Source organism: Rhinopithecus roxellana, chromosome 5, assembly GCF_007565055.1.
Source record: "Rhinopithecus roxellana isolate Shanxi Qingling chromosome 5, ASM756505v1, whole genome shotgun sequence".
Classification (NCBI taxonomy): Eukaryota; Metazoa; Chordata; class Mammalia; order Primates; family Cercopithecidae; genus Rhinopithecus; species Rhinopithecus roxellana.
The window spans coordinates 87443426-87469294 of NC_044553.1; the positions used below are offsets into that span (position 1 = coordinate 87443426).

General features: G+C 33.6%; 1 protein-coding gene across 7 annotated transcripts in view; it reads right to left on the reverse strand.

The window, feature by feature from the left end:
• FUT8 (fucosyltransferase 8) overlaps positions 1-25869 on the reverse strand; it is a 357961-nt gene that overhangs the window by 193911 nt on the left and 138181 nt on the right. For 5 of the 7 annotated variants that reach the window (XM_030930690.1, XM_030930688.1, XM_030930686.1 and 2 more), the window contains one exon: positions 7443-7872. The exons of 1 other annotated variant lie outside the window; for it this stretch is intronic. In XM_030930690.1, the coding sequence (XP_030786550.1) occupies positions 7443-7645 (203 nt within the window). In that variant the 5' untranslated portion in view covers positions 7646-7872. Of the gene's footprint in view, positions 1-7442; positions 7873-15215; positions 15236-25869 lie in introns of those variants that run through there. One more of the 7 variants, XM_030930691.1, reaches the window with a different exon arrangement.

Genomic DNA, 25869 nt, shown 5'->3' on the forward strand with positions numbered 1-25869 from the left:
TAAGCAGCTCAGTGAACTTCAAGCTGAATAAAAACAAATAAAGCCACTAGGCACTCACAGTCAACTGCTTAACACCAAAGGCAAAAAAGAAAAAAAACAGTAAACACAGTCAAAGAGAAAGATACACTTCTTAAAATTGCAGACTTCTCAGAGATGTGAAAGGCAGAAATCAATGAAATGACATACTTAAAATGCTTTTAAAAATAATTGCTAAACTAAATTCTACACTCAATAGAAGTATCTAACAAAATGAAAGTTAAAGTTTTATAAAGAAGAGAATCTGAATTTATTGCTATCAAACCTGCACTATAAATACTATAGGATATTAAGGCTGAAGAAAATGATTCAACATTAAAGAACTGAATAACAGGAAGGAATAAAGAACACTAGAAAGGATAAATATTTGGCCAATTATAAAAGAATATGAATATTTATAAAAATTAATAAATCTGAATAACTTAATTAACCAACCTAACTTAAATGACATATATACTAGATCAGACTCAGCAACAAGAGAATACACGTTTCTTAAGCATTCAACAACATCAGTCATTTGCTGAGCCATTAAATAAATTTCAAAGAACTGAAATACAGAATATAATTCTATCTGGCTGAAGAACAAACTAGAAATCAATATCTGAAAGATAAACAGAATAGCCCAATTTGGAAATTAAGTAACAACTACTAAATAACCTATGGGTCATAGAAAAAAAAAATCACGATACAAATTTTAAAATATTTTAAATTAATGACAAAAATAGAACATCATCAAAACTTATGGAATACAACTCAAAGCTGTGCTTAGAGAAACTTAAAGCTTTCCAGGACATAAAAGAAAATAAAATAGAAAACAGATATACAATAAAGAAAAAAAAAAAGCACAGAGGTTGGTTCTTTGAAAAAGCAAATTAAATTGATAAACTGTTAGCAAGATAAAAGGAGAAAACACAACTAATATTAAGAATGAAAAAGGAGACATTACTATAGATATACGAGTATGGAGAAGAAAATGAAATGGCACTAAGAACAATTTTATGCTAGAACATTTGAACATGTTGATAAAATGAACACATGCTTTGAAAAACACATCTCACCAAAACTGACCTAAGAAAAAAAAAATAGAAAAGCTGAACAGTCCAATTTCTATGAAAGACATGAAATCCAGAACCTAAAATCTTCCCATATGTTCTTCTTTGCCACCACCCTTCCCCACAAAAAGACTCCAAGCCCAGATAACTTCACTGGTAGAATTATAATATTTAAAAGAGAATGAAGATCAATTTTACATAAACTTTTCCAGAGAACAGAATTGGCCTGCATAATATTGATAACCTGAAAGACATCACAAGAAGGAAAAATTATAAATAAATAGCTCATTAATATAGAAAAAATCCAAAACAAAATGTTAGTAAATTTAATCTAGTAAGTATTAAAAAGTTACAAGAAATTCCAGGGAGAGAATATCTGCTTTATCAGCCCGATCAGGATAGGAATGTTGTTCCCACTGAAATGTTCTCAGGAAGGAGTATCTTTCATTATATCTTAAAAATAAGATATTCTTGATAACATGAGGAATAATGGATACAAGATTGAAAAAGCAAAAGGCAGATATAATGAAAGGTTATAATTAGATAGCAGGTGCTGTACACATTCCAATCCATCTCACTTGCTTTAAGAATATATGTATACTTCTTATATGAGAGACTAGCAGTTATAGAGAAGAAGGTCTAGAGCAAAATCTTCCAACCAACCAACCACCTAGAACGAAGGCAGCCCACTTTTTAATACAATCTTCTCAAACAACAGTAAAACATGACCTGTGAAGAACCACTTCAGTTTCCTTTCTGCCCAACTCAGTATACTTCTGGTGCCTGGGACAAATTTTTCCACCAGAAGATTTATGCTTTGTCTGCAATCCATACTGGCAGATGATACATAGCTCAGAAAAACAGGTAATCAGAAATTAATCATACATTCTTTGTGGTTTTTAAATTTACAGTTTTACAGCTAGCATCTAAATTCCGGAAGAAATCTCTTCTCCTTTCCTAGACCAAACAAACAAAAAAAACTTTATTAATCGGTCAAAAGGCCAAAAACCACATTTGAATTTTTTTAAGTTCTGTTCTCAAAAATAAATGTCCCTAGAATAACAAGGATTAGGTTAAAAGGAAAGTTGTCAATTAATCACATTTTAGATTTTACAACTCCATGAGACTGACACCCAACCAGGTTGAGGTTCACTGCTCAAGGGGGTTTCTGCAGAAACCAACAATTTTCTGGGTGTTTTCTGGTAAATTTCAACTCTGGGAAGCAATGTGGCCGGTTCAAATCCCAAGAAGCAAAAAATTCTGTGAGCAAATAGCTATTTCACATTACTAAATGTTGAAACAAAACAAACATGAAGCATAAAAGGACTGAGAAAGTGATAGTTTCTAAATTTTTTAAAGGCCCACTACATGTGTCCTAATATGATACCAATGAACAAGAAAGAAAGAGATGTCTGGGAAAATCTAAATACAAGCATGTTGAAAACCTAAGCATCAAAGTCAACAGATTCAATCATTAATTTCAGTATAAGTTTATATTACCTCTTATCTAGATTAATACTTCAAGAGTTTTCCAAGAAATATCTTAACTCCAGTCTGGCACATGCACCAAATCCACCTGAAAATCTAAATCTTCCTCAACCATTTTTACTGTGTCATTCCTCTGCTGAAAAACAACTATGGTTCTCTATTATCTATCAATCGGGTCTATACATAACTCTTGCTATATAAGCCCACCATGATTTGACCTAATCCAATTACGCATTCTTTGTAGTTTCATCAACCAAGATGCGGTATCTATTTCTTCTATTTTTGAATATGGGTAGGCCTCTTGACCTGCAATGAACAGAATGTGGCAGATTTGACACTGTGTTACTTCTGATGCTCAGTCTCATGAGGCCATGCAATTCCTGCTGTCTTCCTCTTAGAACACTACCATGTAAGAAATCTGGGCTATCCTTCCAGAAAAGAAATATGGAAGCGAGCCAGTTAATGGTCAACCTAATTGCTAAATATGTAAGTGAGGTCATTTTGGACTGCCCAATCACAACCAAGCCACCAGATGACTGCAGCCACACGAGTGACCCTGTTTATAATTAGAAAAAAAGCCTAGCTGGAGTTAACCCAAATTGGAAAAATCAAGGGCAAATAAATGACTGTTTTATGTCACTATGTTTTTGTTTTTCATTATATTATACCATATTTTATATTACTAATAAATATAATTTTGTGTTTATATATTTTTAAAAAACGATTTTTTCAAAGAACTTATTAAAAGAAAACAGTTCAATTATTTAAAATAGGCAACAGATTCTTTGGTGAAGTGAATAAAAACTTCACCAAAGTTGACATATGAATGGCAAATAAACACATTAAAAAATGGCCAGTATCATTCATTACAGAAATACAAATTGAAACCTCAATGAGATAGTATTACATATCTATTACAATGGCTAAAATAAAAATAACTGACACTTGCAAATGCTGGGTAGGAGGAGAGCAAGTAGAACTCTCAGGAATTTCTGGTAAGAATTTCAAAATGGTACAGGTACTCTTGAAAAACAACTGAGCCGCTTCTTATAAAGTTAAATATGCAGTTAACATATGACCAGCAGTACCACTCCTAGTGGGAGTGCCCAAGAGAAATAAAACTATGGTCATACAAACGTTTATGAAACAAAGGTTAATAGTGACTTTGCTCACAACTGCCCCAAAATGGAAATAACCTCACATTCTTGAATTGGTGAATGGATCAAAAAAAAAAAAAAAAAGTGATAGATCTTGCTATGATTTGGATGTGGTTTGTCCTCAACAAAACTCACGTTGAAATTTGATCCCCAACATGGCAGTGTTGGGAGGTGGGACCCAGTGGGAGGTATCTGGGTTATGGAGCTAGATCCCTCATGAATAAATTAATGCTCCTCCTTCAGAGATGACTGAGTTCTCCTTCTCATGGGAATGGAATAGTTACCAAAAGAGCAGGTTGTTTAAAAAAGTCTGGCTTCCTCGGTTTCTGTCTTGCTTCCTCTCTTATCATGTGATCTCTTTATACATGCTTACTCTCCTTCCACTTCCTACCATGAATTGAAGCGGCTTGAGGACCTCATCAGATGCAACTGTTCAATCTTGGACTTTTCAGCCACCAGAATCATGAGCCAAATAACTTCTTTCTCTATGAACTATCCAGTGTCAGGTACTCTGTGATAGCAACGCTAAATGGGCTAAGACACATCAATATAATGGAATACTACTCAACATTTAAAAAGAATAAAAATACTACTCAGCAATAAAAAAGAATGAACTACTAATACAGACAATAATATTGATAAATCTCAGAAACATTATGGTAAATGAAAAAAGACTCAAAAGGCTACATACTACGTAATTCAATTTATATGACATTCTGAAACAGTAAAAAAGTGTGACAGAAAGCAGATCAGTAAGTGCCAGGGACAGGAGGTAGGGAGAGAATTTGACCATAAGAGGGAACAACAGAATTCTAGAGAGAGGTAGAATTCATCTATAATTTTTGTGATGGTTACATGACTAAGTATTTGCCAAAACTCACAGACATCTATGATAAAGTGAGTGAATTTTATGTACGGACATTACTCATCAATAGATCAGATTTACACAAATACACTGCAACCTCCTATATATCGTGATTGTACATTTGCATCCCTCTGCGATATATTTAAATTATTTTCCTAAATTTCTAACACTATCAACAAAATCCAGAAAATTCTACTGAAAGATTTGTTAATTGCTTTTCAAATTATTGTCTTGAATCTACAAAATCTAAAAAATTGTAGTTCCAAGCTTCTGTGTTGCTTTCCAACTCCAATCCATATGCCTTATCGCAAAGAAATGACCTAGTTATAAACATCTGAACTAATCCTTTGTAGTCTGACTTGTGAACATATTTTCTTACAAGAAAAAGACATAACAAATGAAGTACAAAATATTAACTTAATTACTATAAGGGGAAAAAAAATTCCAATGCTAGTAGCACCTCCATTTCTCTTCCTTTCATGCCAGAGGGCTCTAAAACGACATCCCTTCGGAAGAAACACAAACGGCCCCAGCAGTAAAGTCAATGAAAGGGCCCAAGGAGGCTTTCTTCCCTAATGAGGGAAAATAACTATAAACTATTTTCCTGAAATTATATTCCCTTATATAAACACAGGCTCATTGGCTTAGTCTGTTTTCAGACTGTAATTACATGGTAATACCCTTTGACTTAGGTGATTCAGCTCTTAGAATTAGTCTCTACATTTAAATGTAGTAGTTAAGAAATTAATTTCAACATATAAAAATATAAAGAAAGTGACTTAATAGACCTAAAGATTATTTTGCAGAAAGAAAAATCCATACTAAAGGCAAGCTTTCCCTTCAAACAACAAAAACAAGACATTTGGCAGTCAGAAATAAACAAACTGAAATATCAGTATTGAAGATGGAACCACAAGAAAAGTGAGCAATTATTTATTAGCCTAAATTGTTAAGGGGAAAAATATTTTTAGAAGCAAAATTCCCATGATATAGAAGGAGATTTTACTACAATCAAAGCAAACTCCAAAATCAACTAGAATAGTAGCTATTCTTGGTGATCTCATACGTCTCATACTAAGACGTTTAGGTCACTGATTTCTCTGTTTTCTGCTCAGGAAGGCAATACAGTCATTCAGAGTTTAGGTTTTGGAGTCATACTACTGAGATTCAAAGTAGGCTCTACCACTTGTGAAAAGTGTGACCTTCAGCAAATTAAATTACTTAACATCTCTATAATTCTTAATCTGTAAAACGGTTACAAAAATGGTACTAACATCTCAGAAAGATAGTGTGAAATTCAATGAGATGATCCATGCAAAGTCCTTGGCACAGTACCTGGCATGTAATAAATGACAGCTATTATTACTAACCCCTAAATTATCAATCTTTAGAATGAATAAGACTCTACTGAAAGATCACCTTTCTATATGATGTTCCCTGAGTACCCCAAGTAGGAAAGAAAATAATAGACAAATTCAAGAAGTTCTATCCACTTTCTGATCCCTGACCACTTGCTATCTTCTTGAATGGTACTACAACAAATGACAATAATAATGTTTCATTCATTTTTATCTTAACACCTAGCATTGCCTTTCAAAGGACATAAAAGGACCCAAATAACATTATGGTGAAGAAAAAGTTATGACTGTAGACAAAGGGAAAAATCCGAGTTCTAAACAAAGAGTGAAGGGCAGTGAGAGTAGAAAATGAGAGGACCATGGGCATCCTCTCTATAGCATCAAGGGTAATTTAACACTGTCAACTACATTCTTCCCTCACAGAATGTTCCTCAGTTTCCGTAACAGCTCTCCCTCTCTATTCTTCCCCAACTATTCTAAAAGCTTTCTGCACAACTGGATGTTTCCACTTTCTACTCCTTAATTTATGTGTTTCTCAAAGAGAAATGAACTTTCAGCTCTTTTTCTCTATACCACTTTTACCACCTCTGAAGTAATGACTCTCAAATCTTCATTTCTGGCTTCTCTAGTTTGAGAGAGCAAGTACTACACGATCATCTTTGCATATAAGATACTAGGTCATGTTTTACCTCAATAACTTTGGAAAAAAATTCAGAGATCGCCTATGTAATATTATGTTTACTTGCTCCCTGAAAATATATAGGAGACTGTGGTTTTCCAAACGCTTGATGTCTTCTAATAGATATATGTCACATTTTTTACAGACTAGAAATAACAATGATAATCATTTTCTGGATTCCAGATCCAGTTGTTTAATGACAAACTTTCACTTCTACATTTTAATAAGTTATAGTTAGACTAACTCAGCCTCCCAGTTATTAGAATATCTTTGTTACAGTTCATATAAAATTTTTAATATACACTAGTTTAAATCATAGTTTGGATTTAATACATCAATTTTTTAATATGTAACTGTAAATGAAATACAAGTACATAAATTAAATGGCATAGTTTTTCTACATTAAAATTCATATGCAAAATAATGATGCCACTATGGAGAAATTATCTTGGGATGTCCCTGGGCCACACTGGAAGAAAAATTGTCTTGGGCCACATATAAAGTACACTAACACTAATGATAGCTGATGAGCTTAAAAAAAAAAATTTAAAAATCTCAGAATGTTTTAAGAAAGTTTACAAATTTGTGTTGGGCCTCATTCAAAGCTGTCCTGGGTCATCTGTGGCCCATGGGCTGTGGGTTGGACAAACTTGCTCTGTATTAAATATACGGAGATAGAAAACCGTCTTTTGACAAAGACAGCAGGTTATAAAAATAATTAACTATTTTTCCTAGCAGAATGAAGCCCTATACCTAAAAACAAAGTACAGTATTTCATCATTCTTCCTTAAGTATTTTAGGACCTACCGGAGAGATTCGGCCATTCTCCTCAAGTCTTCATTCTGCTGTTTTAAGCGTTCAAGCTTTGCCAGAATCTTGGACAGTTCTCGGCTAGAGTGATCAGGATGGTCATTATCTCGTACCAAGTGACCACCTATATAAAATAGCAAGGTCCCCCAGGCAAAAAGAATGAGCATAATCCAACGCCAGGAACCAGTCCATGGCCGCATTTTCAGATTTTCAACTCACTTCCCTGGAGTCTTGGAGCTCAAAGAATTGAAAACATTGTAACTCTGTTTCTAGTTAGTGCACAGGTGGATAGACTTCTGTTGTTTCAACACATGATGCTTCGGACAAATTATTCTCTCTAGTAGTCCTGTGGTGAATCTTTCAAAGAGATCCTTCTGGTGGTATGTGTAGGAAGCTTTATCGTCCCGTACTTCATGGACTCTACATGCTGTGGAAAGAGTAAGAAATGTATTTAAATTATTTAAGATATATAAAACAGCATATGCTGAGATTTTTGGAGTTAAAGGAAACACATTGGTGTTGACTAGCCAACAAGCTGGAAGATAACCTAACTGCCTAATAACAAGTAAAGGGTAAAAGTTTTAAATCTGTTAATCTGTATATTAAATCAGCCATGTACATTAGTGCTCTACCAGATAACAGACTAGCTCTAAGCCTGAAAGTCCTCAAAGTGCCATCATCATTTTCTTTTCCTTCTTACATAATTATACAATAGTTTATATATGAAGACTTAAAACTTATATCTTTGAACAATCAATCAAAAACAAAATATACTCAACCACGTTATTTTGGGGTAGTATGTTCATTATCTCAAGAAAAAACATGTTCCCTGTATGAGTGATTTCATTTCTACCAGTTCTCAACTCCACTCTCCTCCCTCACTGTTCAGCTGCCATTATACCACTTAACTCTGCAGGTGACAGGCAAATTGTCACTTTTAGGATAAATTCTAAAACTGACATGCATATTAGCCAAGTAAAGGTTATCATAGCCATTCACCAGCTGGCAGTCATTCCAAATATCAGAAGCAAAGGTTCAAATGAACCAGGCTAGACTACTGCTTCGTCAAATTTATTAAAAACACCAACAATTACAACAAACATCTAGTACCAGTTACATCCTAGTTACTGTGCATCTTAAACTACAAATGCACATTCTTTTCCAGGCTTGGTTACAGGTATCATTTGTCATTTCTCCATCATTAGGCTTAAAATTCCCTTGGAAACCAAACTATTTTCTCCCCAAAGAGAGAATTTGTAGGCAAAAATATAATTTAAAACCTTTTGACAGGCCAGCCGCAGTGGCTCACATCTGTAATCCCTGCACTTTGGAAGGAGTCAAGGCAGGAGGATTGCTTGGACCCAGAGCTCGAGACCAACCTGGCAAGATGGTGAAACCCCATCTCTATAAAAATTTTTAATTTTAAAAATGTTTTGATAATTTTAAAGCTATAGAAGAGAAATCATATGTCTAGACAGTGTTCCATATAAAAAAGAAGAGAGAAAAAAGAAATAGTTTCTGTATACAAGACTGAATGTGAGGGCACCTGACCACCAATCAGTAGTAAAAAGATTAGCAGAAAAGATGGAGGAGAGGCTTCAAAAATCAGAGCACAGGGCCACTATTTTTCCACTTTTGCACCTTAAATCTCAATTGTTTTTAAAACACCAAATATTCAAAGAGAAGAAAATCTCTTCAAATGGTTGTCCTAGAAACACTCTACTTCCTTCCCATTTATTCCTACACCATTTACCTTAATGCTACTGATTTACAATGGCTAAAACATACAATGAAAAGGATTGTACTTGCTGAGAACTGTTTGAAAACCAAATTAAAAAGGAATAATCCAAGTAAAAAGTTGTCTGTTGTTTTAATAACTATTCTTAAATCTATCAAAAACACTCTTTTTATTGACTCCATTGTTCATCCCATCCCTTTCTTAAAACTCTTTCTCAAATCCCCACTCCTCTAAACTCAGGTATCCCCTACTTGTCATCTTATGTTAAAAAAAACACAGATATCCAGGGCTCTGTGACTTACAAACCAAATAAAAAATGAATTCATTCTGATGGCATAAGAAATTGATTCAATTCAGTAAGTCAGCCAAAAAATGTAAGTATTAATATTTCAATTAAAAATTTTGTGACAACATATGCAACACTGTAAAATGTTACTATACTTATATGCTGAAACTATACTATATCCTAGTTAATTCCAAGCTATTAAGATATGCAGTTGTCCCTCCGTACCCTCCACAGACACCAAAATCCACAGATGTTTGGGTTTCTTACATAAAATGGCATAGTATTTACATAAAACCTACACACATCCTCCCAAATACATTAAATCATTTCTAGATTACTTATAACACTTAATACAATTGAAATGCTATGTAAATAGTCGATTTTGGGGGGTTTTTTGGCAAATATTTTGATCTGTAGCTGGCTGAATCAAGAATACTAAAACTGCAACTACAGAGGGTAAACTGTGTATCAGATATTAAAATTTTTTTCTTTCCCTTCACTGCAAAAGTAATGCAGAAAACAGACAACTGTGATAAACAACCAAAGCAAAGGTAGCTTTCTTAAAAAGAGTAATTTAAACAATAAAAAGACATGCTGAAACATTTTCCTTGGGATTACAATAAAAATTGTAATATTTAAAGCCAGCATAACTTGAACAGTAACAACAGTTTACAGAAACAAATTTTGAATAACAAAATTTGTATAACAAAAAACACTTTCCATTTTTTATAAACCATTACCAAAAATATCTAAGACATTAAATTCTATATTATACATCAATATTGATAATACTTGAGTTGTAAAAAGCAATACATTATTATAGGAGCAAAACATGGTCATTTTCTAAATTAATAACATCATTTGAACTATGTTTTTAGAGAGACTTTCTCATGATTTTTTTTGTCTTTGCCAGTATTTTTTAAATCCCCAGTTTTGGGGTCAACAAAACCAAGTAGAGCTGAAAAACAAGTCGTTTTCTATGCAATTTTCCTCTGCAAGGTTTAAAAGAACAAGTACAGAATTTTTTCCCTATCTACTAACTATAATGAATGCTTGCTTACTTACTTATGGTTACTGTTTATTGTCTGAACCATGCTTTTTAAAATATAAACGCCATAATTTTTGTTCACTGTGTTCACTGATGTATCCCAGGCACTAAGAACGGTATTTGGCACTTAGTTGGCACTAATGAATATAGCTTAAACTGCATTTATGCCCTACTTAAGATGGTAAACGGCAATGCAGAAAGTGAGAGAATGCTATTATAAGGAAATGGTTCAAAAATAAGGTCATTAATAAACTTTCATATTTGTTATTGTCAACATATATCTTATAAAGACATTCCTTGGTTGATTAAATTTAATTGGCCTAAAAGACCAAGAGAGTCTTTTTTTTTTTTTTTTTTTTTTGAGTCTCGCTCTGTCTCCAGGCTGGAGTGCAGTGGCACAATCTTGGCTCACTGCAACCTCCACCTCCAGGGTTCAAGAGGTTCTCCTATCTTAGCCTCCTGAGTAGCTGGGATTACAGGTGTCTGCCTGGCTCATTTTTTGTATGTTTAGTAGAGATGGAATTTCACCATTTTGTCAGGCTGGTCTCGAACTCCTGATCTCAGGTGATCCACCTGCCTCAGCCTCCCAAAGTATAGGGATTACAGGTATGAGCCACCACATTCAGCCAAAAGAGTCTTATGGTTTGCCTTTTAACCATGAAGAACTAATGTATCTTATTTTCTTCATTTAGAAGACTCACTTTGCAAAGACAACGATATGACTGAAGAAAGTATGTACAGCCTTTGATATGAAGGCCAATCAACTTACTTGTGAAAGTATTAGTAAAAATAGTTCAAATTAGTAAAAAAAATTAAAAATTAATTACATATATCAGCTAATTTCTGACTAAAATTTATATAGCAGTGTTTGTTGAGATTTGTTCTCAGAGTAGGCTTTCTTTTCAAGAATTTATAAATTTATTACTACTAAAGACTCACATAGTACCCTTCTTCTGCAAAATACTAAATGGACTGAAATGTGCCAGGATTCTTTTTGCAAATTTATTTAATTAGTGATATTTTTTTTTTTAAGAGACAAAGTTGGCTGGGCACGGTGGCTCACGCTTGTAATCCCAGCACTTCGGGAGGCTGAGGCGGGTAGATTACAAGGTCAGGAGTTCAAGACCAGCCTAGCCAAGATGGTGAAACCCTATCTCTACTAAAAATACAAAAATTAGCCAGGCATGGTGGTGGGTGCCTGTAATCCCAGCTACTCAGGAGGCTGAGGCAGAGAACTGCTTGAACCTGGGAGGCAGAGGTTGCAGTGAGCAGAGATTACAACACCACACTCAACCCTGGGCGACAGAGCGAGGCTCTGTCTCAAAAAAAAAAAAGAAAAAGAGAGAGGGAGACAAAATCTCAGCATGTTGCCTACGCTAGATTGATATCACTTTTTTAAGGTACTAAGGTATTTAAATGTTTCATTTCTTTTGGTATTTACAGAGATTCTTTGCGTAATATTTGTTTTATGTCTCTGGAACAATAAATATATTTGATTTTTCAAAGTACTTTTTCTGAATCTGGAAGCTAGAGTGTAATATCAGTAAGATAAGGAGACTTAATAGAGTTGCTATGAGCCTTAAATAAGGTTAACATTATATAAACCACTTAAATGCTTGGCACATAAGAAGTGCTCCAAAAAAAGTAATTTTATTTTAATGCTGACAAGACATAAAAATTAAAAGTATGGGTGCTAGAATCAGCAGTGTCTAGCCTGGAGTCTCAGTTCTGCTACATCATAGCTAGGTAACCTCACTGAACAATCTGTAAACTGGAGACAATAAATATCACCTCTCCTAGAGAATAGTGGAAAAGGCTTAAATAAAATAATCATCAATAGGGAAGCACCTCAGCACATGATGCAGCAAATTATTATGTGGTATATATTGATGTTGTTACATTATTTTATAGACCCATTTATGATTATTTATATAATTAATATGCCACATGCTGTTGTAGGCAGCTTCTGAAATGGCTGCCAACTATCTCTGCATCCACTATTCATGCCCTCGTATCATCTCCTCCTCTTGAGTGTTGGCTGGACCTAGTGACTTGTTTCTTAAATAGAATATAGTAAAAGTGACAGAATTTCACTTCCAAGATAAGGTTACAAAAGACTGGAGCTTCTGTGTCTTGCTCACATTGTCCCTGCTTGCTTATTCTGACTATACAAGCTACCATACTGTGAGTCATCATGCAGAGAGGCCTATGTGGAAAGGAACCGAGGGCAGCCTTTAGACAACAGTAAACAAAGATTTAAAGTGCTCAGTCCTAAGACCACAAGCACCTCACAAGGTTGTTGAATCCTGCTAATGACCATGTGAATGTAAGCAAGCTTAGAAATGCACCCTCACCAGTCAAGCCTCAACACAGCTGTAGCTTTGGTCCACATCTTGAATGCAGGCTTTTTAAAGACCCTCACCTAGGAGATGGAGCTTAGCCAGAGGATCCAGCTAAACCATCCCTAAATTCTGACCAACAGATAATAAATTGTTGCTTTAAGCCACTGAGTCTAAAGGTAATTTGTTATGTAGCAATAAATAATTAATACATATGTCTACCTTCCCTAGAAGGTTAAAAGCCTGATCTTCACTTCATGTGTTATTTTCCGTCTCTAGCAAGTTGTAGAACGCCTTGGGCACAGAATAGGTATTCAAGATGCAGGACAGAACTGAATCATAATCACGTTTCCTTATGTATTCTGCTAATACCTCTTATACATATCATAAAACAAAACTCAAATTTACAGCAAATAAGAGATTTAACAGATATAATTACAATTATTGGTTTATACTAATACCAGAGGTTAAAAAGCATATTTATTAATAGCTGCTAAACAGAGTTCCATCTCCAACCATGAAAGAATAACTACTACTAGATTAGCCTCACATATAAACTAGAAAACTTTAAAAAACATATTTAGAAAAACTGTTTTCAGATATTGGGCAAAGGTCAAAGAAGACTGTAATGTCTGAGAGAAAGTTAATAAAAGTAAGCCCTATGATCACTTCACCCTTCTGCCTAGAAGCATTCGCTGAACACCAGCACAGAAAGAAAGAACCCAAACAAAACACAGCCATCTTCCTCAGGTGAGAAGACAAAGACCAAAGTTCAGGGAATTTAAGGGAGGTGGAATTTGCAGGTCATTATACTAAAGAGGAGGTAGATACTCAGAAGGAAAGCTCCAAATTTTGCATAGGAGATCCTTTGAGTCTTTGGCAGGAAACTAAGTTATAGTAAGAATTCATGAAGCTTGCAAAGGACAATTATCAGAAAGAGAAAAATTAAATACTGGGTAGCTAAAAGCTGAACATATCTCAAAGATTAGGCAAAGCTGGGAGACCTATGAGTTCCAACCAGGTACAATAAAAATACCACAGAGAAAACCTGCAGCATTCAGTAAAAATCCAAGAAATAAAACACCTTAGAAATTAGAATTAAGCAAGTAGGAATCAGAAAATGTTTTCTGTAAAGGGCAAGATAAGTATCTTAGGCTATGCGAGGCATATACTGTCTCTGTCACATATACTTCTTAATTTTTATTTTTGTTTCTTTATAACCCTTTAAAAATGTAAAACCCATTCTTAGATCACAGACTATACAAAAACGGGCTGTGGACCAGATATGGCTCATAAACCAAAGTCTACTGACTCCAGTTATAGAATAAAAGCTATGCCAACAAGAGCCCTAACAAAGCTTAAAAACAAGCTACAAAAGGATCAGTGTAATCCAAAAGTAAATTATCTGCCTGTCAAAATAAAACTCAATCTTCAAAGAAAGATAAGAAAATATAAACAATCAAAAATAGAAAGTACATATTATCAAAAGTTACAAAGAATACGAAGAGAGTTCACGCTGTGATGTAGGCATCCAAAGACCTGCTAAAAGCGAAGGATGGAGCTGGAACACTGAGGAAACACTCCAGCACCCCAGTCTCCAAACCAAGAATGAAGAAACAGCAAGCAGTCCACTACTGCAGGAATTTCAAGTTTCTGATTCAGTGAATTTAACTATTACAATGACAACAAAAAAACAAATCCAACTCAAGTCACTGTTGGACTGACTCAATCTCTGCCCCATCCCAATCCACATGCACAAACATCATCAAAGAAGAAAGGTACCCATTTCTGAGCATAAATACTATCCACCTCAATCTTTGTTGCCCTTTACCTAAAATGTCTGGCATGCAACAAAAAACAATTTTATACACACACACACACACACACACAACTTTTTTTTTTAAAGTTAACAACAAACCCAAACCATAGTCAAAAGACAAGGCAAACACCAGAACTAGACTTATAAATGAATCAGATATTTGAACTATCAGACAGAAAACTTAGAATAATTGTAATTTATGAATTAAAGGATCTCATGGTAAATATGAACAAAATACAAAAACAGATAAGGGATTCAGCAAAGAAGAAATGCTAAATGAACATAAAAATGAAATATCAGAAAAATCTTCAACAGAATTATCAGAAGATTAGACAAAGCTAAAAACAAATCAGTGAGCTTAAAAAGAGGTAAATAGATATTATTCAAAATGAAACCCAAAAAGAAGAAACAGACTGAAATTAAAAAAAAAAAAAGAACAGGAATTTTAAAGCTGTAGTATAATATCCAATGATCTAGTGCAGGTGTAACTGGAGTTTAATAATGTGAAGAAAACAAGAACAGAGAAGAAAATATACTTACAGAGATGTTAGCTGGGAATTTTCCAAAGTAAAAAAATGATAAAACACCGCAGCTCAAAGAAATGCAGAGAATTGCTAGTAGGGCAAACTTAAAATGTAGACAAAAAGCTGCTTAAAAAAAAAACACTGCTGAAAGAGAAAAAATTTTCAGGTAGTTAGAAAAAAAGAAATATTACATACAGAGAAAAAAAAGTGAGAACACACTACATGTAATAGAGAAGGCCAGTCAAAAAACAATGGGGCATCATCTTTAAAATACCAAGGGGGAAAAACGGCAACTGAGCATTCTAGATCCAGTGAAAATACCTTTCACTGGATAAAATGAAGGCAAAACAAAGGCAAATAAAGGCAAAATCAACACTCTTCCAGAAAAAAAAAAAGTTAAAAAATATTCTGTGCCAGCAAAACTGTACTATAAAAAATGTTAAACGAAATTTTTCAAGGAATATGATACCAGATAAAAATGCAGATCTGCACACACAAAAACAGCACCAGAAATGGTGAAATCTAAAAAATCAGAGATATTTTCGCTTAATTTAACCACATTAAAAGTTAAAAAGCTGTTAAACTCAAAATGGCAATAATGTATCACTGGGTTTATAATATATGTAGATGTAAAACATATGACAAAATATAAAAAAGATGAGAGGGAGGAAATGGAAGTGCACAGAAGTCAAGTTCTCACTACACATGAACTGGTATATTATTTGAAGGTAGACCAATAATTATATATATAGTAAGACCCAGAGCTACACTGTCTGCTTTAATAGCTACTACATGCAACTATTTAAATTAGAATTAAAATTAAAAATTTATTTCCCCAGCCTGAGCAACATAGTGAGACCCTGTCTCTATAAATAAATTAAAAACTGGTGGTGCACAGTTTTTACTACAGTTCCAACTCCTTGGGAGGCTGAGGTGGGAGGATCACTTGAGCCCAGGAGGCTGAGGCTGCAGTGAGCCGTGATCGCACCATTCTACTCCAGCATGGGTGACAGAGCAAGACTCTGTCTGGGAAAAAAAGAAACAAAATGTATTTCCTCAGGCACAGTAGGCCACATTTTGATTGCTCAATAGCCACCTGTGTCTAGTGGTTACCATTATGAATGGTGTAGATACAGAGCACTTTCAACATCAAATGGTATTTCCCCAAAGCGATAGTTTTTATTAAATAAAATTAAAAGGTATAGCAAAGAAAAAGCCAGTGGTGAAGATAAAAATGGAATTAAAAAATGAAAGTATAATTCACAACAGAAAACAGAGAAGAGAAAGTTCCTGAGAAGACCAGGAAAAGTTTCACAGCTGCAGTAGAGAAGGGAGCATATTTGAAGTATTAATAAAAGAAATGACAATGAGCTGCAGTCTCCATTCTTCAGGATGGTCACTTTGGAAGCATTCTCTACTATGCCACCAGTAAGTAACTGACCTCCTAAATAATATACTTCATTTAGTGCAGTCATTCATGTTATGTAAGTTTTATTTATTTTTTAAATATGCGGCATGGTTCTTATCAACATTTATAATGGAAAGCAACTGGAATAAATCTACCACGCATTTTACCTAAATCTATACAACACGATGATCCATTCACTTATATGTTCAAAAACTACTCATTCAGTTTCTATTACATAAAATACACTACATATCCTAGGCATTGAGGATGTAGCAGTGAACAAGACAGACAAAAATCCCTGCTTTCAGTAGGTAATATTATAGTAGATTCTAATTGCAAAGTGAAGTAATGCGACTAAAACAAACAACCAAAAAAGAAAAAAAGCCTCTTCTTACAGCAACTAACATTCTGAGTGATGCAGCAGAAACTGAATATAAACTACTCCACAAATAATTGCATTTTTTGCTATCATTATTTAAGCATAAAATTGAACACTGCCACCTGCACACCACAAAATGTTATAATACTATAATTTGAAAATCAAAATATATGTACAGTGTCAGAATAAAACATAGCAAATTTATTGTTGCAATCTTCAAATCCTTATGTATTACAGAATGTTTAAAATTATATATATAAACAGATGATCATTATGTCAAGATTTTACCGCAGAGTTGAAACTAAGCTACTTTCAAAGTTTTATCACAAACATTAGCACCTTTGTAAGATCCAACCATACTGAAAAAAAATCTTCAGAAGTGGAACCAAGTCTCTATAGTCTCTATTAAATTTATAATGATTACAATAACTGTGTTGCCACTGTTGTGACCATTACCATCATCATAACTCCCCCAAAATATAAGCAGGCTAGGATGTGTTGTCTTTTTCTTTTTTAAAATTCAACATTCTTTTAAACATTTTTACATACAAAAAGTTTGTGTGTATATATGTGTAACATATACAACTTGATGAGCTTGCAAAGTAGACACCTGTGAACTCATCACCACAATCTATGCCATAAACCTATTCATCATCTGCAAGAGTTTTCTCCCACTCTCTTATTTACTATTACTAATTTGTGTGTTTGTAGTAAGAACGCTTTACATAAGACCTATCCTCTTAGGAAATTTTTAACCATACAATACAGCATTGTTAACTATAGGCACCATGCTGTACAACAGATTTCTGAGACTTATCTTTACAACCAAAACTCTGTACCCTTTGACTAATACTTCCTCATTTCTCCCTCCTACATTTCCTAAAGATAGATATAGCTCAATTATTCCATTAGACATAACAAAAAATGCAGTACCATTTATAATACGATCAAACTGACACTTCTTAAGTCTAACAAGAAAATGAACAATGGCCACATTTGGCATATGACTGTGTGAAAAGGATGTCTCCAAGCATCACATTCAAGTACTTTGATGCTGAGGCCAGAAGATGAGTATGTGACAATCTGCTGAAGAACCAAACAACTAAAAGCCTGGCCTGTTGTGCTATGAGCCATGTCAAAGGAGGGTTGTCTTTTAAACTCAAAAATAATTCAGCACTTATTTAAATAATATAAATATGTGTACTCTATGCAAAGGGTAATATGGCATTATATATCAAATATTTACATACATATGCCTTTTGACAAGAAATTCCACTCGCAATAATTTATGCTAAGATGCATTTTAATATGTAAACAAAATGCATTCACATATTCATTGCATCATTGTCTGCAATAGCACTAAACTGGAAAAACAACATAATTGCCCATCAACAGAAGTACTGGTTGAATAAATTATTAATTATTTTGCCAAAAGTATTATTTTATACTATGATGCCAACAAGAAGGAAAATGTAACCCATAACCAGGAAGAAAATCAGTCCATTTAAACAGATCCAGAAAACAGCAATAACAATGATGACAGCAGACAAAACAAGTAGCAAAATGTGTGCAAGGATTTAAAAGAAAAAATGTTGAAAACAGAAAACTACAACAAAAATACATAACTTGTAGAACAAAAAATACCATATAGATGGTCCTCAAATTAACAATGGCTCAACTTAATTTTTCAACTTTATGATTATACAAAAGTCATATATATTCAGTAGAAACCATTCTCTGAGTAACACTACAACCATTTTCTTCTTCACTTTCAGTAAAGTATTCAATAAATGATGAAATATTCAACCCTTTATTACAAAATAGTTTTTGTGTTAAGTGATTTTGTCCAACTGTAGACTAATATAATTGTTCTGGGCACATTTAAGGTAGGCTAAGCTATGATGTTCAGATTAGGTGTATTAAACATACTGCAACTCATGATATTTTCAACTTATGATGGGTTCATCAGGACACACAATGATCTTGTTAAAAAGAGCCTGGTATTTCCTGCCTTCTCTCTCTTGCCCCCTTTCTCTTGTTCCCTTTCTTGCCATGTGATACACTGGCTACCCCTTTGCCTTCCACCATGACAGGAAGTTTCCTGAGGCTCTCACCCAGAAGCAGATGCTGGCACTATGCTTCTCCTACAGACTGCAAAGCTGGGAACCAAGTAAACCTTTTGTTTGTTTGTTTATTTGTTTGTTTGTTTGTTTTTTTTTTTTTGAGACACAGTCTCGCTCTGTCGCCCAGGCTGGAGTGCAGTGGCGAGATCTCAGCTCACTGCAACCTCTACCTGCCAGGTTCAAGCAATTCTCCTATCTCAGCCTCCCAAGTAGCTGGGACTATAGGCACGCACCACCATGCCCAGCTAATTTTCTGTGGTTTTAGTACAGACGGGTTTTCACTGTGTAAACCTCTTTTCTTTATAAAGCACCCAGTCTCAGGAATTCCTTTAGAGCAACGCAAAACAGACTAATCCAGGTAGCCACTGTTGATAGGACTTATTGCCAGACACTACAGTGTTTTTACAGCTTCACCACAGCTGCATCACCTTACAGTAACTATTATTATGAACAAAAAACTGTTCAAATGATAAAAGGCAAATGAAAGTCATCCATCATCATTAGTTAGGCAAAAAGCCATTTACAATATCCGTTTTGGGGCCGGCTGGAAATCTGTAAGTATTTCCCCATTTTTGAGTTTGGCTTCAGAAAAGGACTTCTCGGAAAAAAATTTATCATCAAATTTGAAGTAATGTACATTGAAAATACTATAGGTATTAACTATGGGTATATATAGAATTTACGATCTATTTTTAAATACAAATAAAACTATAATTTAGAGGGTAAAACAGCCACAAGATTGGGGGTGAACAATACATACAAGGCAACATCAGAAAAAAATGCAATCTAGTAAGACAATGAGACAACATCTTTTTAAAATGCTGAAAAAAAAAAGAAATGACAAAACTACACTATGTTATTCAGTAAAAATATATTCAAAAATAAAAGTAGGTTTCTGTGAATGTGAACTTTCAGCTAACTTGAGTCAAATAGCCAGGAGTAGGATTGCTGGGTTACATGAAAAATGTATGTTTACAAGAAAATGCCAAACTCTATTCCAAAGTGGCTGCACCATTCTGAGTTGTCAGAAGCAATGAATAAGAAGAACTCCTGTTGATCCACAATCTCCCTAGCATTTGGTATTGTCAGTTTGTTTAAAGGCAATTCTAGTAGCTGTGTAATGTAGTGGTATCAAAGTATGGTTTCAATGTGTATTTTTCTAGTAACAAATGACACTGAACATCTGGCCATCTTTTCATGTGCTTATTTTCTATCCATGTATTTTCTCTGGTAAAGTGTCTTTTGAGATCTTTCGCCCATTTTTTAGATTGTTTGTTTTCTTACAGCTGAGACTTGAGTTCTTTATATATTATGAACATAAGTCTTTTAACAAATACATGATTTTCAAATATTTTCTCCCAGTGTGTGGCTTATCTTTTTATTCTCTTAACAGTGTCTTGCACACAGCAAAATTTTTAAATTTTTAAAATATAATACAGTATACTGACTTCTTTTCTTTTATAGACTATGGTTTTGGTACTAAGTCTATGAATTCAATGCCAAACCCGAAGTCCAATATATTTTCCCCTATGATTTCTTTAAGTTTCAGTTTGAGGTTTCAAAGTTAATCCACCCAAGAAAAACAAAAGCATATTTTTCCACAAAAAAATTAATCTCAAATGTTTGCAGCAGCTTTATTCATAACAGACAAGAAACTACAAAAAAAAACAAGATGGCTTTCAACAGGTGAACAGATTAACAAACATGATACATAGAAAACAAATACAAGTTAGTAATAAAAAGGAATACTAGTTAGCAATAAAAAGAAGCCACTGATTTACTCAACAAAATGAATCTTAAACATATGTTGCTAAGTGAAGGAAGACAAAACCAAAGACTACATATTGTGTGCTTCATTTACATGACATTATGGAAAGGGAGAAACTCCAGGTTGAAAAATAGTTCAGTGTTGAAAGTACAAGGAGGGGATGATTATAAAGTGCCTTCAAGAGTAACTTTTATAGTGATGAAACTATTCTAAATGATACTAAAAAAGGACACACCAATTCTGTGGTACTCATCCTCCAAAGCCACGAATCCAGTCTAATAATAAAAGAAAATATCAGACAAATCCTCATTTAGAGACATTCAACAAAATACCTGACCAGTACTCTTCAAAAGTATTGAACTATTAAAGTTATAAAAACAAACAACTGAGAAACTGCCATAGATTAGAGAAGTCTAAGGAGACACAATGACTAAATGTAATGTGGTATCCTGAATTAAATCTTGGAAGAGGGCAGGGACACTATGGAAAAACTGCTGAAATCCAAATGTAGTCTGTAGTTTAGAGTATTTCACTACTGTTAATTTAATAGTTTAGACAAATGTACCATGGCTAGATAAGATGTTAACATTAGGGGAACATGGGCAAAGAGTATACAGTGACTGTACTCTCTTTGCTAATTTTCTATAATTCTAAAATTATTCTGAAATAAAAAGCTTTTAAAAGATAAATGCAAAATAAGTATATTTTTGGAAAACAAAAAATGGAAAGAACTTGTTGCCAGCTGACACACACTACAAGATATATTTAAAAGGATACTTTTCAGGCTGAAAGAAACGATTGTGGATAGAAACTTGAATGTAAATGATGGATTTAAACAGACATGTTAAATATATGGGTAAATACAAATAAAATTTTTTCTCATTTCTAATGTCTCTTTTTTTCACCCTGCCCCCTCCTCATTTCTAATTTCTTTCAAAATAAATTTGACTCAAAGCTAAAATAATAACAAAGTATTATGGGGTTTACAACACACATAATAGTAAAATACATGACAATACTTACACAAAACATAAGAAGCAAAAAAAAGGAAGGACACTGTTTTAAAGTCTCTATATTATACCTCAAGAGGTATAATAATAAAAGTATTTGAAAGTTTGGTGAAATAGGTAAAAGGTTCACAGCGTAAACTCTATGAATGTAATATAAAACAGATGAACAACAAAGAAAAATCAATGAAAACAAAAAAATGGGTTCCCTGAAATGATCAATAAAATTAAAAATCTTCCAGCTGGACTAATCAAGGGCACAAGGACACAAGCTGAAAAAAAAAAAGAACGTAATTTGCTAATATTAGGAATGAAAGAGGTACTACCTGTAGTATCACTACAGATACCACAGAAGAGTAATAAGGAAATATTACAAATAATTTTCAGTAAATAAATGTGACGTCATACCTGAAATGGACAGATTTCCCAAAAGAAACAAACTACTGAAGCTCAATAAAGAATAGATTACTTGAACAGCTTAATGACTTAAAAACTTAAATTCATAAAATTATGAAGTTCTACAACAAAGAAACTAACAGATAGTGATGGAAATCAGACTAGTACTTGCCAGCAAGTACGAAGATGACTGATTTAGAAAGGAAATGACAGTTGCATGAGGATATAGATTTAAGAAATATCATCTAACTATACACTTAATATGGATTCGCTGATATAAATTATGTTCCAATCAGGTTGACAAAGATTTTAAGAGAAAGCTTAAATTACCCCTATTTTGTGACTAAAATTGAAAATGTCAATAATTGAAAGTTATTTCATTAAATGCCTAAATTATGTCCTTGCATTTAAGTTTCAATGAGACAGATTTTTTCAGCAAATCACCATCCTAGCACATTCTTACTTTTAATGAAAAAAATTTCAACAGTATTTATTATATAGATGTAATCAACTTTCCAAATGTTAATGTGAAAACTGTATTTTTCACAAATTTCAGGCAGTAAGAATCAACTTAAATAATTAGTAATACAATTAACAAACCAGAGAAATTGTACTGAACCTTCTTAGTAGCCGAACTTTTTCTCAGAATAAAAGAAATCAGCATAAATTATTCAAATAGTGATTTCCTAAATCACAATAAATATACACTGCAGTTATAAGAGTTATCAATTTACTTTTTTAACAACTGAAAAGAGTAAAAACCAAAATCATTATTACAAAGTGTTTCTTGAAGTAATTCAATATAATAGAATAAACAAAAATTTAACAGAAAAGTGAAGTCATTTATTTAACGAATTTAATGAATGACTGTTACAAGGTAACAGATTGAGCATGACATATTTTAAACTCATTTTTCTCATTAACAAACTACTAGAAAACAAAAATTTTTTAAGTTGATAAAGAGAATTATAAATAAAACTTTTAAAGAAAATCTAATTATCAATTACAATGTACAAACATTTTAAGAGCCATATGTAGTACATACATAATCCAATCCAATTCAGGATTAATACGTGCCCAAGATTCTATCTTTTAAATATCTTCTCCTTTGATCGCAATTCATTTTTTAATTAAATATTGTTACAGAATTTATTAAAATCTTTCTTACTGCTTTGCTCCCTATATGGGAAAAGGGTAATCTACAAGTGATGTGTTTATTAATGTAAGAAAGAAATAGAAAGGAACAAGTAAAAATAGTATTGTAAATTAAAATGGTCCTTTAAAGCTAGTTGAAATAAATTTTTACTTTATGTAAAAGCACTTAGTAAAACCAACCAAACGGAAATGAAGAAAACAAAAGAAAAAGAGGGAGAGAAGGGAAAAGGCAGGGGAAGAAAGAGGAGAGGATGAAAAGAGAGAAGGCGAGGGTAAGACGGGGAGGAAAAGAGGGCAGGGCAGGAGAGAGAAAAGAAAATTTTCATATAACTCCTACCAAGATTATAAAATTTACCAAGATTATAAAATTTGATTTTCATTCATTACTTATACTCATCTATCATACTTCATATTTCTTATCATTAGTGTCATATACACACATAAATTTAAAATGCCAGCATCATAAATACATGAATACAAAATACTAATTCGCTGAAATCAGCCAATATCTTAGAAATTAATCTTCCTAGTTATAAAGTACAAACACATAATCACATTTATAAGGTTCCTATCAAGAATATCTCACTCACCTTAACAATTACACACAATAACACACCAGGTTGTGTTTACTGATACAATTAACTACTCAAATGAGTCTAGAAATCTGGACTTGTCATCTGTATCTTCAGCCCTAAATAAATCAATACTGCTGAAAAACGGTAATACTAATAAATTCAAATGAAATGTGTATATATCACCATTTTCTCTGATTGTGTGTGGGTATGCATATAAATAATACATACTTGATTGGCACCATGATGTGTTAATAGAAGAGCAACCATTTCAAATCAATCACATATCGACAGTTTACCCTGCTATAAAGTAGCAGTCATAATCATAGAAACTCATATAATTGTGAAGATTATATGATAATATGCATAAAAGTGATTTGTACACAGTAAAATAATCTATAAATATTAGTTATTATCTTTCCCTTGCTTAGAAACCAAGTAGATCAGCCTTCTGCCAGTTTCTGGAATATGCCAAGTTCTTACCCAACATGCAGCCTTTGTTCTTGCTATTCCTTCCACCTTTGGCTCATTCTTATAATTCAGATCTCTACTTATTATACTTCTTTCCCAAAACAAGTCCCTGACAACCAGTATCAATTATGACACATTAGGATACAAGAGAAATTGCAACTCAAGGTGACTTTAAAAATAAGAAAATTTTAGTTTCTCAATAGCAAAAAGGCTAATTCAATGGGGTTCAATGAAACTGTGAAAAATCCCTTTTCATCTTTCTATTCTACCTAGGCATATCAGTTTTTGTCCTCTAGCTAACTTTCTTCCTGGTAGCAAGTTAGCTGCCTCAATTCCAGCCATATGCAATTATGTGCGAAAGAACAACAGGGAATCTGTCTCATTTTGAGAGGAAACCACTGACAGACATCTCCCCTGAAGATTTACACATCTTATTAGCCAAGATTGAGTCACCTGTCCCTTGTAAAACTAATCACTGACAAATGGAATGAGATTCCCATTACCAGCTTAAGACTAATCAGAATTTATCCCTGAGGGTGGGCTCCAAAAAAAACTGGTACCCTAAAAACAAGAAAGAAAGAAAGAAAGACTGTAATACCCTACAAGAATGCTACATACAACACTCTATGTTTTTTAATAAAAAACTCACCCTCCTCCATTATTCTCTACTATAACACAAATTGGTTTATTTCCTATACTAAAAGATATACATCAGTAGAGCGAGAGCTAAGAGTATACATAGCACCTAAAACAGAGCAAGCTCTTTATTAATATTTGTTGAATAAGCCCATACATATTATCCAAATGTATTCAATACCTATATTCAAAATCCTAAGCAAAATAAAAATTAAATCAGGCCTTAGAAGAATTAGAACTAAGAGTCAAAGTCATTTTCCTATGTTTACTCATTTATTTTTATGTGCATAAAATGTCAAACGTAGATGTTCAGAAATACGTCCAAATATAATTTCGAAGAAATAACTTGCATTCAAGTCAAGTCAACTCTTGATAAGCTGCAGGGTCCTTAAACACAACATTTAATCACAGGGTCCTTAAACACAACATTTAATTTAATTATAAGGAGAGATAAATGGATTGCAAAAAAAATTCCTAGTCATGGCTGGGCGTGGTGGCTCACGCCTGTAATCCCAGCACTTTGGGAGGCCAAGGCAGGCAGATCACCTGAGGTCAGGAGTTTGAGACCAGCCTGACCAACATGGTGAAACCCCATCTCTACTAAAAACACAAAATTAGCTGGGCATAGTGGTGCATGCCTGTAACCCCAGCTACTCAGGAGGCTGAGGCTGGATAAGCTTGAACCTGGGAGGCACAGGTTGCGGTGAGCCAAGATCGCGCCATTGCACTCCAGCCTAGGCAACAAGAGCAAAACT